The sequence below is a fragment of the Chelon labrosus genome (assembly GCF_963514085.1).
Source record: "Chelon labrosus genome assembly, chromosome: 9".
Taxonomy (NCBI): Eukaryota; Metazoa; Chordata; class Actinopteri; order Mugiliformes; family Mugilidae; genus Chelon; species Chelon labrosus.
In genome coordinates, this window is record NC_140359.1 from 6,891,677 (window position 1) to 6,906,863 (window position 15,187).

The following is a 15,187-nucleotide window of genomic DNA, read 5'->3' on the forward strand; positions in this document are numbered from 1 at the left end:
GTTCAAATCTTTAGAACAGTTTACAGCTCTTTTACATACAAATGCACTAAACATGTTGCACCAAAGGTGGCGCCAAAATCAAGAAAGACAAGCTTGGTATTTGGGATGAAAATGCACAAATTTCTTTCCAAATAATGAAAAGTATTAACATTTACAGTGGCGCATCAACTGTGCAACTGTGTATGGCTCTAAGCTCCACAACTTGAGGGTCATGAAAGGTATCCCAAGCAACTGTTCGAGGACCAATGGAAATTGAGAAGGGGGGCCCACCCACACATGGCTAACTTTTGGCATATTTTAAAATAACAACTAAAAATCCCTTTAAACCTATAATGCCTACAGTGTACCAACAATACCCAACAACTCCCTCTAGGGGCCCCCAACTTTTATTTACCAACAGATGCAGCAACATGCACCTCTTTGTCTGGGGCACCCCCAGAACCAAGGAACACCAAGAACAAGAACTCTTAACGATATCATCAGGGGTCATTTTCACATGTTAAATATTTATGGTCACATATGGCCTGCTAATTAATGTGACTTTTTTGTCCTCATTTGTCCCTGGCATCATCATATAATTTCCTGGAAAGCTGAGTAAGCACAAAGATTGCATCTACACACAGATCCCTGTCAATGGCCCCACGGTTTTGTGAGTTTGAGGCCCTGGAATCAACTCTTTTGCAATAAGGACAAAAAATACATTATTTTTAGATTCAGAAAGTAACCAAAAATAATACTTTTAATAGCCGAATTCCACTCTGGCAAAGTAGCACACCTCTGAAGCAGCACTATGACCATCTTAGGACACGGAAACCCTCAAATCTGGATAAGTTCAGGTTTAAAAAAAACCCCTCAGAGATGACGTGTTTTGAGAGGTACACAAGGATGGAAGGAGAGCGATAGTGGAGAGGAGGCAATAAGCGACCAAAGGAAGGAAGAGGGATAAGTACTGAAGTCAGCTTATTATCTGAAGAGCAGCAGCGTATAAACATTGGAGGGTAGGTGGGGATGAGCGCGCTAGATGAGAGTGAGTGAAGAGAGAGAGGCGGCGTCCTCGGGGGAGAACTGAGCACATCTGCTGTGTTCCACGCAGCTGGGCAAAAAAACTCAGAGATGACATGCTGCACTACTGAGGCACACACACACACACACACACACATCCTCACAACTGTGCTGAGGTACGTGACTACACATACACAAACCAGTGCGCGTCTGTACACATGCACCCACACACACGCACTCTTGCATGCAGAGTCCTGAACATCTCTCCAGGATACCTGCTCAGTGACTTCAACGTCTCTACACCAACAGAAGGAAAGTTTTGCTCCGAGTGGCTTGTTTGAAGTGATCAGCGGCTCTGTCATTAAGAAGTGATACGGAGAGACGCGCTTACCATCTGCCACCACACCGTGGTAGCCCTGAGGCTACCTGCTGCGTGTGTGTCTCTCTGTGTGTGAGGTTGGAACCTGTGTGAGTAGCCTGGGTAACAGACACAAGACTGTCCACAGCTGTGGGTCATCAGTGTTTGTGTGCAGGTTAACAAGTGTGTATGTTTGATGAAAGACCTTGTATGAGTTCAAATTCGAGATAGCAGTATCTGTAAGATCAAGAAATTTGAAACCACCCCTATGTTCTGAGTACTTACTGAGCATAAAAGAAAAAGAACTGGAAGGGTATATTACGATCAGTGGAGTCCAAAACATGACAGAAGCATATTGTGCAATTAAGTAATAGCAATGTACATAACACACATAATGCTGTCCTGTAGTCTGAAAAGAATCTGCTAAAAAATGACTTTGTGTAAGACATCTGAACGCTGTTTAAAGCCTTAAAGTAGTGTTTAAAGATTTTTCCATCACTTGAAGGACCTGGTGAGTTTGTGTATGTCTGAGGGCGGCTGGGTTTAAATTAGAAGGCCTTTGATGCTTGGATACAACAGTTTGAAGGGAGCAGAAGAAAAGTACAAATAAAAGAGTGCAAATAAGAAATGGATGACAAACTTGAGGGGAGACGAAATGAGCCCAACAGATGATGGAAAAAACACAAACAAAAGGGAAAACGGAATAGAAAACAGAGACAACTCAGACGGCCTGGCCGAGGTCAGAACCAAAGGTAACAGAGATGATCACTGCACTACAAAACCTCTTCTCTGGCTCGGTGTGCTGTTTGGGTTTAGATGTGTTTGGAATTGCAATAAAAAGGTAGCAAAAGCACAAGGAGATACATATATATGTAATCTATCTACTATCCTACAATACAGATGTACCCTATATCTGTCATCATCTATGCTAAGTTTTGCAAAGAAAAGCAAACTAATGCAGTCCCACCCTACAGGCTATTACCTGTGTGTTCGTGTGTTCACATACAGGTGCATCCTAATAAATTGTGTATGTACTTTCCAGGAGGCCAAAATTTCTGTATTGAAAAACTGCTTGAAATACATCGGTCTGCGTGTAATGAATCCGTATAATTTTACAGTTCGCCAAAATCCACTGAACACTGAGCGTCGTGACCCACAATGGCTTCACAACACGTTTCCTACCACACATGTGAGAGCGCATCTCAAGAGGATCACTGAGTCAAAACTTTTGCAATGCCAGCTTACATTTGCAAGCAACTGAAATGTGACAAAAGTACAGTGAGTCCACAACTAAAACGATGCAGCATTACAAGAAAGTACATCTGAGAGTATAGTTTGTGCATTTAAGTTTCCCAACAGGATAAGTCAGTCCAGTGCTGGGGTGATGACGTGTGTCAGTGTGCCCTTGAAGGCACCACTGAGGAGATACTGCAATATTGTGCAATAATAATGCAACATCATCAAGAGGCTGATACGGTGCAGTAAGCAATAAGAAAACCTTGTCAGTATGAAATGAATAATGTGAATTTGTTCATTTGTTATCATAAAACGTAGCAGATCAACAGCCTTGGAAGGCAGCATCAAGGACAAAATGCTCACTTTGATGGAGTGGCATTGATTTTATAATAAATGAGCTGGAACCAAAGACTGAAAATGCAGGAAAACAAGCAGAGATAGAATAGGCCTCTTTGTAAAATTATCAAAAGTAAAATAAATACAAATGAGGGCTAAAATATGCAAACCTGAACCAATAACAATATGTCCCTTTACTTTAGAAAGACACTGATAGCTGTTTGTTATTAAAGCAAGCTATTGAACTTTGCAGAAATGATCTCTCTCAGGATTTGTATACTGCACGTCCAGATAGTAGGCGTGCATGTATGCATGCGTACGCTGCACTGAAGGGTATCAAAGGGTCACGACATAGCTTCACCTCGCTGCCCAAACCTAACCGAGCCAGACCAAACAGCACTCTCTGTGGAGGTGGAGAAGGAGAGCAAAGCAGAGGGGATGAGAGGGAGCGCCTGTTGCTTCACAGCGGCCTGAAAAGCTCTCGATCCGGGCCTCGACTCTGTGATCAGCTTCCATGCCTCCCTCTCGCTGTCTGCTATAAATAAACCCAGCCTCTTCTTATAGCTCGTAACCGCCGAGCCACTTGCACACCAAACTATGATTAAAGGCCTATTTTGGGGAGAGCTTTGAAGCGACGACAAACACCGAATGAGAGGCACAGACAGACAGACTTTGCGCAGCACCCACGCAGGCGCGCAGATAGAGCCGGGCGCGCACGCACGCCGTCGTCAGACCTTCATCTGAGCAGGTACCCTCTTTGAAGGAATAAAACAACACTTCACACACAAAGACACACACACTCCCACGTGGATACACAATCTTCGTCTGCTGAACAGAAGATGCAGTTCACAGGAAAGTCAGGTGTACGACAGAATGAGAGCATGGAGAGAGACAAGAAAGGGAAAGATATCCAGGCTTGTACTAGATGGATCTGCAAAAGTACTTGTCATCTTAGGGCAAATAAATTAATTAGGAATATTAAGATTTATAGGATTATTCAGACAGCAAGACAAAAGATTCATGTACTTCACTTGCTCATGGCTGAATTGGCATGATTAGGATAGAAATATGTGTATTTAAGCTTAATAATTTCTTATCTGTGCATGGCTTAAATGTGTAAAACCTTCTTTGCAGCTTATGGAGCATTTGTGTTTATTATTGCTGTATCTGATACACAGTCATGCCAATTGAGCAGCTGAATAGGAAGAAAGCATGATGGAGTAGGAGGAGAGGAAGTGGTAAAAGTGGATTAACGCGACAACAGAAGAAGTGAGCTCAGTGGGGGGATGGTTATTGGGGAGGGAAGATGAAAGCGGGCGGTGGGTAGGGGGTGAAACAGCCTGGCATGGTGGGGGGTCGCCATTGCAATCCACCACAAGCAGAACAAATCAAGAGCTGGTTGATGCCACAAGTGAGGTTTTTCCATCCCAGCTTCATGGTTCAGCATGTATGACTGGTACAGTGGTGGGCACCAGCTGGGGAGGGTTAGGCCTTTGTTGTACAATGCTGTGGTGATGACACACACACAAACAGAGAAAAGGGAGTCTGGGGAGTTCAATGACACTGCAAGAGTGTTGGAATTTGACACACTGAATTTAAATGCCAAAAATTGCAATGGTGGTGATTCACTAAAACCCAGAATAATGATGATTAAACTTCCTCATACTGTACACAGCGGATTTAGGTTTCTGCATTTACTTCCAGCCTCCAATTTGATCCATGAACTGGTAGTGCACTGGATAAATTTGTTCAGTTTTATCTAATTTTTCTCTAAACACATCAGCAACAATTTGAGGTTTTGTTCAAGGACGCGTGTGGCATTATTATTTAGGTATTGAACCACCTTGGCAACAGCAGATATCAACTCTGTCGAACTTCTACACTGTTACATAATAGCCAACAAAACATACAATATCCACTAGTCGTTTTTCTAGTTCCTTTGGGGAGCTGAGGTTTCAGAGTTCTGACAGCGTCCAACAAATTGTTTATTATTAAAAAAGTCTGCAGCATCCAGGTTTTGACAAATCCTACACATGACATTTCGTATTTTGAAATGGACATCTTCTACACATCCTTCAAAGTTGCAGTTGCATTATATGCTTTGCCTGTCAAAACTATGGAGTTAGACAGAGAAACTCCACAAATTGTCTTCTTACAGATGTAGTAGTCAACTAATTTGTTAGTTAAATTGATCAACTAATTACGTGAATTCAAAAATCTGCAATAGTTATGCAGTAAATATGTAATCAAACTGCATTCCTGACGGGAAAAGCATAATGAGATGAAGTGAAACATCTTCCTTATATAACACGTTTTTAATTTTGTATCAAAGCAACAGCGCAGACCTTTATTTTTCACATATTACACAAACACTGTCGGTGTGCGCAGGACTCTCTCTAACACCAGCATTAACCAGTGTTTGTCCTCGCCGGCAATCGCTTTCTGTTTTAGAAATCCCTCCTCTCAACGGTGAGTTTATTTTATCTCTGGAACATCGGTCACTTTTCTTGGATAGATTCTATTTCATGCTCTGTGACCACCAGAGCCAGTGAATTCACAGAACCCAAGTTACATTTGTAACTTTCGTTCCCATACCGCTAATTGCTGTGGTCTACTCTGTGACCATCTCTACGGTTGCTCTTCAGCACCGGCAAACAATCACTTTTGGCTGACAAAACACATCGTTGCAGTGCAACAACACGCCCATGTCACCACAGAAACCAGATTTTGTTATACTGGAAAATGCAGAGAAGTTTATTTGGTGCTGATAAGCTCAAACCGCATTGTGCGGACTTGTTTGGCCTGAATGTAACTATCGTTAATTTATATTTAAAGCCCTGCACTATAGCTTTGAGGATAAGCACAGTGGGTACAAGTGGTTTTTAAAGTAATGTCAACAGTGCCAAACCAATGCATTAATTCAACCATGATACTTGTGCTACACGAAAGTGCTTTGTATAACAGTGGCCTCAGAGTGGTATTTTCATTTTAATCCACATGCCCACTTGCCCACACATCAGCTCTCACAAAGTCAGAATGACAACAGAGAGCACTCCAGGTCCTGACATCTGGTCCCGGCTGTTAATCTTCACTGACCAATCAGCACGGGGTCAGAGGATGAGTGGCACTCGTAGTAGATAAAAAAAAAAAAAAGCGGTGATGAATCTCCTCCTTCCATTCCCTCCCTCCCTCTCCCCACATCTATCCTCCCAGTCACGCACAGCCTCTTTCTGCATCCTCTGCCTCGCTCTCAACCACTCATTACTGTAATTGGAGGGTTTGGAGAGATACGGCAGAGAAACAGAAGAGGGTGGGGGAGTTGGTTAAGAGAAAGAGAAGGAGAGAGGTTTCTGGAGGTCACAGGCCCGGCCCTTTTCCACTCTCCCTCTGCACTGTTTTTTTTTTTTTTTTTTTTAGCCACCATCTTGCATTCGATCTTTCTTTTTCAAAATCAAGAGGCATACATTTGCTTTGGCTTTTCTTTAAAGATGCAGGGCTCATTTGCTGCATCAAAGCTGGCTAGGTTTTCAAACAAAATATCACATTTCTAAAGACTCTTTCTTTCTTTCTTTCTTTCTTTCTTTCTTTAACCACAGCTGCTGCATTTTGTCACAGCACTCTCTTACTAAGAAGTTTCATGCATGGTTGTGTGTGTTTCCAACAGGAGAAGGCTAGAAGCAAAGAATGAAGGATGGTGTTTGAGGGAGAAAGACAGAAATGAGAGGAAGAACACAGTGGTGTTACAAATTATTTTCTGTGGTCAGTGAAAAACAGGCTGGGTTAAGAGTGTGAAAGTAGTTTAAAGCAACATAATGGATGCTACAATCAGCTGCGGCCATTTCAGTAAGGGAAAAAACAGGGAGAAAGGAGGCCAGGCACACAGATGCCGAATGAAAGACTCAAATGTGAGACGGAGAAAAAAAAGTCCTAAATCCCCTGCTCTTTAATGTTGAAGATTAAAGGACAACGCCAGGTGATACTCTATGTTTCTCTTGTTGTCAGCAGATCCCACAAAAAGTTCCAACAGTGACTTGATCCTACCAGATGTGTTGCCTGGTTCATATCACTATAGGTCAAGCTGAGTTCAGACTCCCGAACTTGAAACTTTCAGTTCAAGTCAGTTCAAAACACTAGTCTGGTGTAACTATGGAAGCTAATCTTATAGGAGCTTTAAGTGGATTTTGCCATGCTATTCATATAAATTAGTTGGCTTGGGTTTACTATGTGTACTACTTCTGCAAGTAGTATAAAATGCAAATAGTACATAATATTATGACCACTACTGAGGTAAAGTTGCATTGCCTTGTTTCAACGCCAATGGCCATTGACTTATATCTCTCTATCTATATCTATATCTACAGTATATATGTATATATGTATTCAGATATATGAAAACCATGCTGTCGTCAGCAAAAAAGGGAAAGAAACATAAACACAATGTGGCTAAAAGAAATCTGAATTGAAGACCTTTCCAACAATAATTTTTGGTTGCACAAAGAACATTAAGCAGAGGCTAGCCTTAATGTTCTCTGGGAGGATAATGTTAACTGAAAAACTGTGTGCTGTATTAAAGTTTTTTTAGTTATTAGTAGCTGACAGGTGGCTCGCAGCTAAGGTAGCATAGTATAATTACTGTTCTTAATTGCACAACAGCAACTTGGGATTCAAAAGACACGTTTTATGAACTTCAACTGGGACATTTTGGTCTTGATGTGGGTTTCCATTCAAATTGTTAAGGTCACTCATGACTAGTGAAACAATGACCCGAAAGACCTGAATCCCGCTGACAACTTTTGCCCTTGTAGACAAACTCTGATATGTTTAATTCCTCCATGTCTTGCACTCAGTTGCCGCAGTGTTGTACTTTATCATCCCACATACACAATCTCAGGTGCTGTACATACTCTGAATTTGTGTCAGTGTGCAGCTGAAAGTACTTTTCTGAGAAATGCTCCATAGCTGGCTAATTTGGGGAATCTGTGAAACTAATTAAGACCGGCTGCTAAAGGTTTGGTCTTCCAAGAACCAGTGGGCTTGGAGTGCTACAGAAAAGGTGGATAAGTCGGCAGGTAATGAAAGATGAGCCATCCCATAGGTGGATTTCGAGAGATCTCCTGATGGTAAGGGCACTAAAGAATACCCACATATGAAAAGATGAGAAAACCTTCAGATGTACGAACATAAATATTAAATGTTGCCCACATTAAACTAAAAATAAATCAAGATCCATGCAATATGTCAGTGATTAAAATGAGAAATAATGAGACAAAACTAGAACTATTTAAATTTACGGCACTCATTAGCAACTCTATGAGAGCCATACATAATGCGTGTACATAAAATGTCTCATTAGAAGCCAACAGTGACTCCTTTTCCCCCCATAAATATGGTGAGTGGCTGGTGGGGAATGACAATAGCCTAAATTTGAACAAAAAGTAAGGCAGGGCGATGAAAAAGAGGAGGACACAGAGACAGGATGTTTGTGTTTCTTCTTCTCCAACCCCATCTAAGCCTGATGTAATTGCAGGGTGGAGGTGGGGCGGCGGGCGTTGGTGGGTGGGGGTAAATATTATCTCTTCAACCATCTCTGCCCCACCATAACTCGCCTAACTCGCTCTCACACACACACACACCAACACACACACACTCCTATACTCCCGCCTGGAGCTCCAAATCCCTCAGACTGCCAGCCTAAGCAGTACACACTCTCTCACACACACATATAAACAAAGGGGGATTAGATAGGCTGATTCACAGCTACACACACATGCACACACCCATACACACACACACACACACACACACACACACACAGACTCTCTCTCTCTGTCTCGCTCTCTCTACATAAACAGTTATATCCACGCACACACTCTGTGCCCCTACATTTTCTCTCATTCTTGTTTTTCATTGCCAGTCTTTCTGCGTCTGCCTTGACCGCTCACACTGCACGCAAACAGCAACTCACTCACAGCTCACAGACAAACATGCACACACTTTGCAATATGGATGCTGCGCAGAGTAGCTTCAGTGCCAAACTAAACCCAGGGTGAGCGGCCCGCAGTGTGTGTGTCTTTCCCTTTCTCCCTGTCCTTCGTCTGAAGCTACTTTCTGTCCTTTTAAGGCAGTTAGTGACTGACCTCTCTTTCTGTCTCTCTCTCTCTTTCTTTCCATTATACATGTCCACTCTTTCTTTTCATTTCGCTTCACCACTCTGATCCATCCCTCCCTCTTTCTGCAGCTTTGTTTTTTTTTCCATTTTGTCTCTCCCTCTCTGTCCTATCTCCTCCTCAGCACTATTGCAAGAACCCATCCATATAAGTCATTTAACCCAGTATTGAGCCTGAAAATCTCATTTTTCTTTAACCAAGTGGAGAAATCTGTCAGCGGGTGAGATAATCCCACTTGTTTTGAATGCAAATCAATTTGCGTCAAGAATCTTTCTGCACCCAAGTACCACACTCCAATCATCTGTGACAGAAGTGACGTGATCTGCCTTCTCCCGTGTTTCATGACAAGATGATCCTGAACTAGAAGCAAAGCTAAGTAAAAAAGCGAGGGGAGTTGTCTGTATCTTAGAAAATGTAGAAAATGAGATACTATTTGCAACTATTTTAATTGTTTCGCCACATTAGACTACGTGCATGCAGCTGTCCCTGCTTCCTCTGTCTGGTGTGTCTTTAGCACAAGATTTGGACGACTCTGTGCCAACACTAGTTTTGTCACAGTGGAGCATTTCACCACAAACTATCGACGCCTTGTTGATTAATTTTCCTCCCTATTCCCTGTCCTCATATCCCACCACAACAGTAGTCCTGATTGGAAGGATGAGAGGAAGGGAGGAGGGCCGTAGGATATAAAAGGAAAAGGGGAAGGCTGGTGGGTGATAGCAGCTTTTGAAATACCCCCACACCCAATCACCACTACCTCCTCCACCACCACCACAACAGCCAAGCACCATTCGGCTGAAATCGGAGCTCTTTGTGAAAACATAAGAGCATTTCAGGTTCATACGGTGAGCAGCAGCATACAAAGCAAAAGAAGGGGGAGGGGATAAAAGGCAAAGAGAGCAGGAACAGACAGGAAAGGAGGTATAGATATGGGATGAGAGGTGGGGGAGACGGAACAGAGAGGTGAGAAAATATACCTTTTTCCCCCCATATTCTTCCCTCTCTTTATAGTATTTCCATAATTCCCAAGAGAGAAAATGCAGCACTTCCCCTTTGAGGGATTAAAAATGACTGTTTCTCAGCTTGCAACTGGCATTGTTCAGTGAAGAAAGCAGGGTCTAGCTGCAGAGGAGGGCCGAGATAAAGGGTGCAAATGCAGTTAAGAGCTTGGATTATACTCATGTGTTGTTTTACAGAGGGTCAATGTGGGCCTCTTTACCAAAAAGCCTGAAATCATCCACCTCTGATATAATGGAAGAATCCTCCCTGATTGTTGTATGGGAATACTGGTTTTGTTTCAGGTGTCTGAACAGATGCATCATTCCAGTGACAAGCGAAAGGACTCTACCAACATCTGGCAGTTCAATAAATATGCCTTAAAAGGCTCGGCCACAGCAGCATTTGAAGCTGAAGAAAAGTTCTCAGCGAAGTTGATTCATGCCAAGGAAAATATTTCAGTCGGTGGATGTGCTAGTAGGGCTTTGCAAAACCACACAGATTTTACCTGAGAAGTGCAACTTCAGTGACACTTTGCGACATTGATCAATATCAGTGCTGATCTTTGAATGAGTACAGAGATGGAGTCCAAAATGAAGAAACCTGTTGTGGCTTTTTAGGTGCAAATATCCGTTTTGAATTATCTGTGTAAATGACTGTCCTGTTAACAACCAACCAAACCAAGCTCTGAGAGCTAGCATGTTCCCCGTCTGTTAGGGCATCAACGGCTCACTTGCTGGTTACAGTAGTTCACTAGCCCTGGGAATAGCCACAGTGTTATGAAACATTTTGAACTCCATTTCCCCAAATGCTGCAGTGTTTGCCGCAGTGAAATAAAAACCTCAGCCAATTAAATTAAACAGACAAACTGGCCATTATTGCTTCTATGTTTTTCTAACCCAGTGACCTCTGGCATTTTGAATTTTGAATGCTAACCTTTTGACTTTACATTAAGATGGTCATGAAAATATAACTCCCCCTTCTAGGCTTTGTGGGGGTATTACAAATATCAAACTTCAATTATAAAATTATAAATGTATTCATTCTTGGAGTAAAAATTGACCTTGCTCCAATTACCTATCAATGGAAGTAACCAAGGGAGGAAGGCTTTTCGAAAAACTCTGTTTATCCTTATGTTGTGACTTTAAGGAGCTGTCACCTAAAGGAACCTAGTACTTCAGGCATTCATTAGGAAGTTGTTGTGCCCACTGAACTCCTCTATCCACCTGTACTGGTCACTCACCTTGGTATCGAACAGTCTTGCGCGGGATCGGGTTCCAGTTGAGGCCTAGCGACTTCTCCCATCCCACCAGAAACACCAGGAGCAAGACCTTGGTCCCGCCCATGGCTCCCATGTCAGGTCCCATTCGTCGGAACCGGAGCGTTGAGTGATGGATCAAAGGATCAATCAGTTGATTAGAGGGACTCAAGAGAGCAACTCAGCTTTTGGCAACCTGCACAGAGAGAAAGAAAAACAACACATCAGCTGGAAGAAGCAATTCACTTCCTTTATTGGCTCAGTTGTTTATCAGAAACAAACAGTATTTACAACATGCACAGATTTCAAAAGCAACACAAAACGGTTTACACAGTCAAGCTGCACCGAAAGATTAATCTATCACTTTGAAAACATGTAGTGCAGAACTGAGCATAGTCGTCAAACTCCAAACACAGTAATGCAAAACAGGAATGAGTTATGCAAATTGTTAAACCCTACAAGGGCATAGTTGTAATCAGCGTATGTGCCCCTTTGTGTCTGCACATCTGCCAACAAAAACAAACCAAACATGCTAATGACTTTTGGCCGGAGAGGTTACGCAAGAAGAAAGTTTTCCCTGTCCCTCCCTCCCTGCGAGCGATAAACCAGCTATCGCCACTCGGAAAGCTCAGAAATAGCTTATCGCCGCACTCTTGTCAAGCCAATTGAGCGGCAGTATATTAAGCTGGGGCTGAGTTATCAAACTTAATTGCCACTGGCAACGCATCAAACGCCAATGTGCTGGGAAATGAATGTCGAGGCAAGGACAATCCAATAGCACTGTGTTGTAAATGAATCGGTTTATACCTAATGAACATGTCAAGAGCACGGCTACAGCTCAGCATGACAGCAAAATAACAGCACAGGATGATTGACTTGTTGAAATGCTGCAGGTGAGATTGATGCACAAGGTAATAGGAGGAATTTCATAATGAAATGACACACTACAAATTTAGCTTTTGTATACCCGTGAGGGCCTGCCAGCCCTTAAACCTCAAAGTGTGTTCGTGTCTGCTGTCATTTCGGAAGAGCGCTTAAAAGTGTGTAGCAGCCTCAATTTTCAGATGCCAGTCATTAACAAATAACTGTTAAACCAACTATAAACAGACTTAAATAATCTAATTACTTTCTGATTATTGGTTTCTTCTTCATTAGTACAGTCCCTAAGTGTGAAAATAACACCTTAAATTATGTCCAACTGCTGTCATCTGTGGATTTGTTGCAGCAACCTGTGCTGACAAGAATAATAATCAACAACGCAGAGAGAGAGAGAGAGGGGGCTGAGAGAAGAAAATTAGTCATGCTTTTATTGTGGTTGTGAGATATCTGTCACTGGGTTTTCAGATGCTTCATGAATACAAAAACAAATGAGGGAATCTTTTCGTAAAAACAAAAAATGGCATACATTTAAAATACGAAACGGCAACATAAATCTACAAAATTGTCCCCATTACCAACGGCTAACTACAAGTTGTGCATCATGTTACCTGTCCCCGTCTTAATCCAAAACCTGTCGTAAAACTGTCACCGGCTCCTCCTGGCTGCTCCCTGATCTCGGCGGCTCTTTGTAGCTTTGACACAAGGAATAGTGAATTGAGACAACTCTAAAAGGATTCCGACAGCTTCCCCCCCCTTAAGACGTTCGGTTTGTTCATAGAGACGCACACGCAAGGAGGAGCTGTATTAGCTGATTGCAAATTGAAAAAAAAAAAAAAAAAGTGGAGCTTGAATGTTGTTTTGAAAGGTTACAAAATAATTTCCAAAGATTGTGCCGCTGGAAATTGGGCTACATGGCCTGGTGAGCGCTGTGTTTTCAGGCCTTAAAGAAAATCGATAAAAATATTTTATCGATGTTTTCATGCGGACTATTTATCTGTTGCGAGGTAGAAAATGTGGCGAGGCCTGTGAATATCTGGGACACTCATTGTTACCACTCTAAATGTCATTTTTTAAGTGCCGTGACTAATGCAAGCAAAAGTCAGTTCACTTCTGTTGCACGAATTTCAGAGATGGGTATCTCAAAACCTCACGACATGCAGACATGCATGAAGACGACACATCACTAGGAACAAGTGCACGTATTTACTCTCTTTCATTTGTGGAGAATTTAATTTGATTTAGACTTCAAATTTTTCTACAGTACTACACCTAAAACGTCAGCTTACTATCTTTTATTTAAACCTCGTTCAATTACTCAAAAAAGTGCTAGTTGCTGAACCACTTAGCGATCTTTAGCCTAGCTACTGCAGATAAGAGATACGGGACGTGTCTAAATGTCGATATTCTTACAAGGAGAAAACGTTCCTGTAAGAACTGAAATGTAAATAGCTACACACACACACACACACACACATACATAAACACACCATCTGTAAGCCTCCCTCTCTGCACCTGCTGCTGCTGCTGCTGCGTATCAGTGAGTGAAATGGTGCCTTTGATGATGTGTGCTCATTGGATAGGGGGAACCCATTGACTTTTAAACAGGCACAAAATGTCAAACTTTAACCCAAAGATTGAAATGGCCTCAGTACGTGCAGTGCACATACATCTCCTTTTCTATTCCCACATGTGAATATTAAATTCCAGCTCTGGCAAACAAACATTTAGTCTATTTGGTGGACTGGCAGGGGAGGTAATAGAGGTTCAGAGATGTGTGTGTGTTCACGCCCAAGCAGTGAGACTGTTATTGATTACACTTTTGAGTGGAAAATAAGGACAGACTGGAAAAAATAATCACCCCCCCCCCCAAACTCCCATCCCACCCTCCACCCCCCAGATCAGATCACGACGACGCGCTGTTAAACGAGCGTGCTTAAACGCCAGGTTCGGGTGAAAGCTCTCCGAGCCTCGCAGTGCCGGCTACCAGCTTTATTGGATCGATGCTGGAGGCCTTGCCGGGCCAACGCTCGAGTGAGCCGCGAAGAGATTGAGATGGAGGGAGGGAGGAATGGAGGGCTAGAAGGATGAGCGAAAGGGAGGGAGGGATGTGGAGAAAGAAGAAAAAGGAAAATCTCCCTCAGCATCCACTGTTCCATCCGTGTGCTGAGAGGTAACGAGGTGAAGTTGGCATCCTGAAGGCCGGATTAAGCGAAGAGGCAGCATGTAAACACCACAGGGGAAGACGAGGAGGAAGAGGGTAAGAGGATGAAGACGGAGGCGATGATTCAAGGCTTCTGTCTCTCTGCAGAGGAGCTTAAACAATTCCGTATGCATTTTTCCTTATTGTCTTTATTGATCAATGCCAGCTACGATGACGTCACACATAAAAACACAGAAAGTACTACTCTGCAACAATAAAAACTATATTCTTGTCCTGAGTCTCACACAATGAAGCTACAGAGGCTTTTCTTCAAGTTTATTGAAGCTTTAACATGGACTACTGTCGACTGTAGGCCACAGCAACACCAATACCACCAGTCTGACACTCATGATATGCGGCTCTCGCTCGGCAAACTCTCAAGTCCACCATAACCTCCGTCTCTCTCATGGTGCATCGACTGACATCAAGGAGAAAAAACACGCTCGACAACCACAACAACATGTCGACCAACAGAATACAATAGAACTGAACATAAACACATGAGCTTAGCAATACTATGCGCTGCAGGCATGTTCTGCAAGATTTCGCTAAAAAAAGAAGATTATAGTGAACTCCAACCACTGACATGGAAAGGAGAGATTTTAATCTTCGCAAAATATCACAGAGACGTCTCAGAAGGATCACGCCTAGAGATTATGTCATGAAACTTGTAATGTTGACTGTCAGGAAACTACTGTTTAAGTCTTTTCAAATGACACACCTTTAGGTTGTTACCTTCCAGCTTCCACACTGAA

At 42.6% G+C, this 15,187-nt stretch overlaps 1 protein-coding gene across 1 annotated transcript in view; it reads right to left on the reverse strand.

Moving 5' to 3' along the window:
* sema4c (sema domain, immunoglobulin domain (Ig), transmembrane domain (TM) and short cytoplasmic domain, (semaphorin) 4C) overlaps positions 1 to 11,844 on the reverse strand; it is a 45,114-nt gene extending 33,270 nt beyond the window's left edge. Inside the window, exon 1 of the mRNA XM_084551932.1 lies at positions 11,339 to 11,844. Coding sequence (XP_084408058.1) covers positions 11,339 to 11,462 — 124 coding nt within the window. The 5' untranslated portion in view covers positions 11,463 to 11,844. The remainder of the gene's footprint in view (positions 1 to 11,338) is intronic.
* Between the last annotated feature and the right edge of the window lie 3,343 nt (positions 11,845 to 15,187).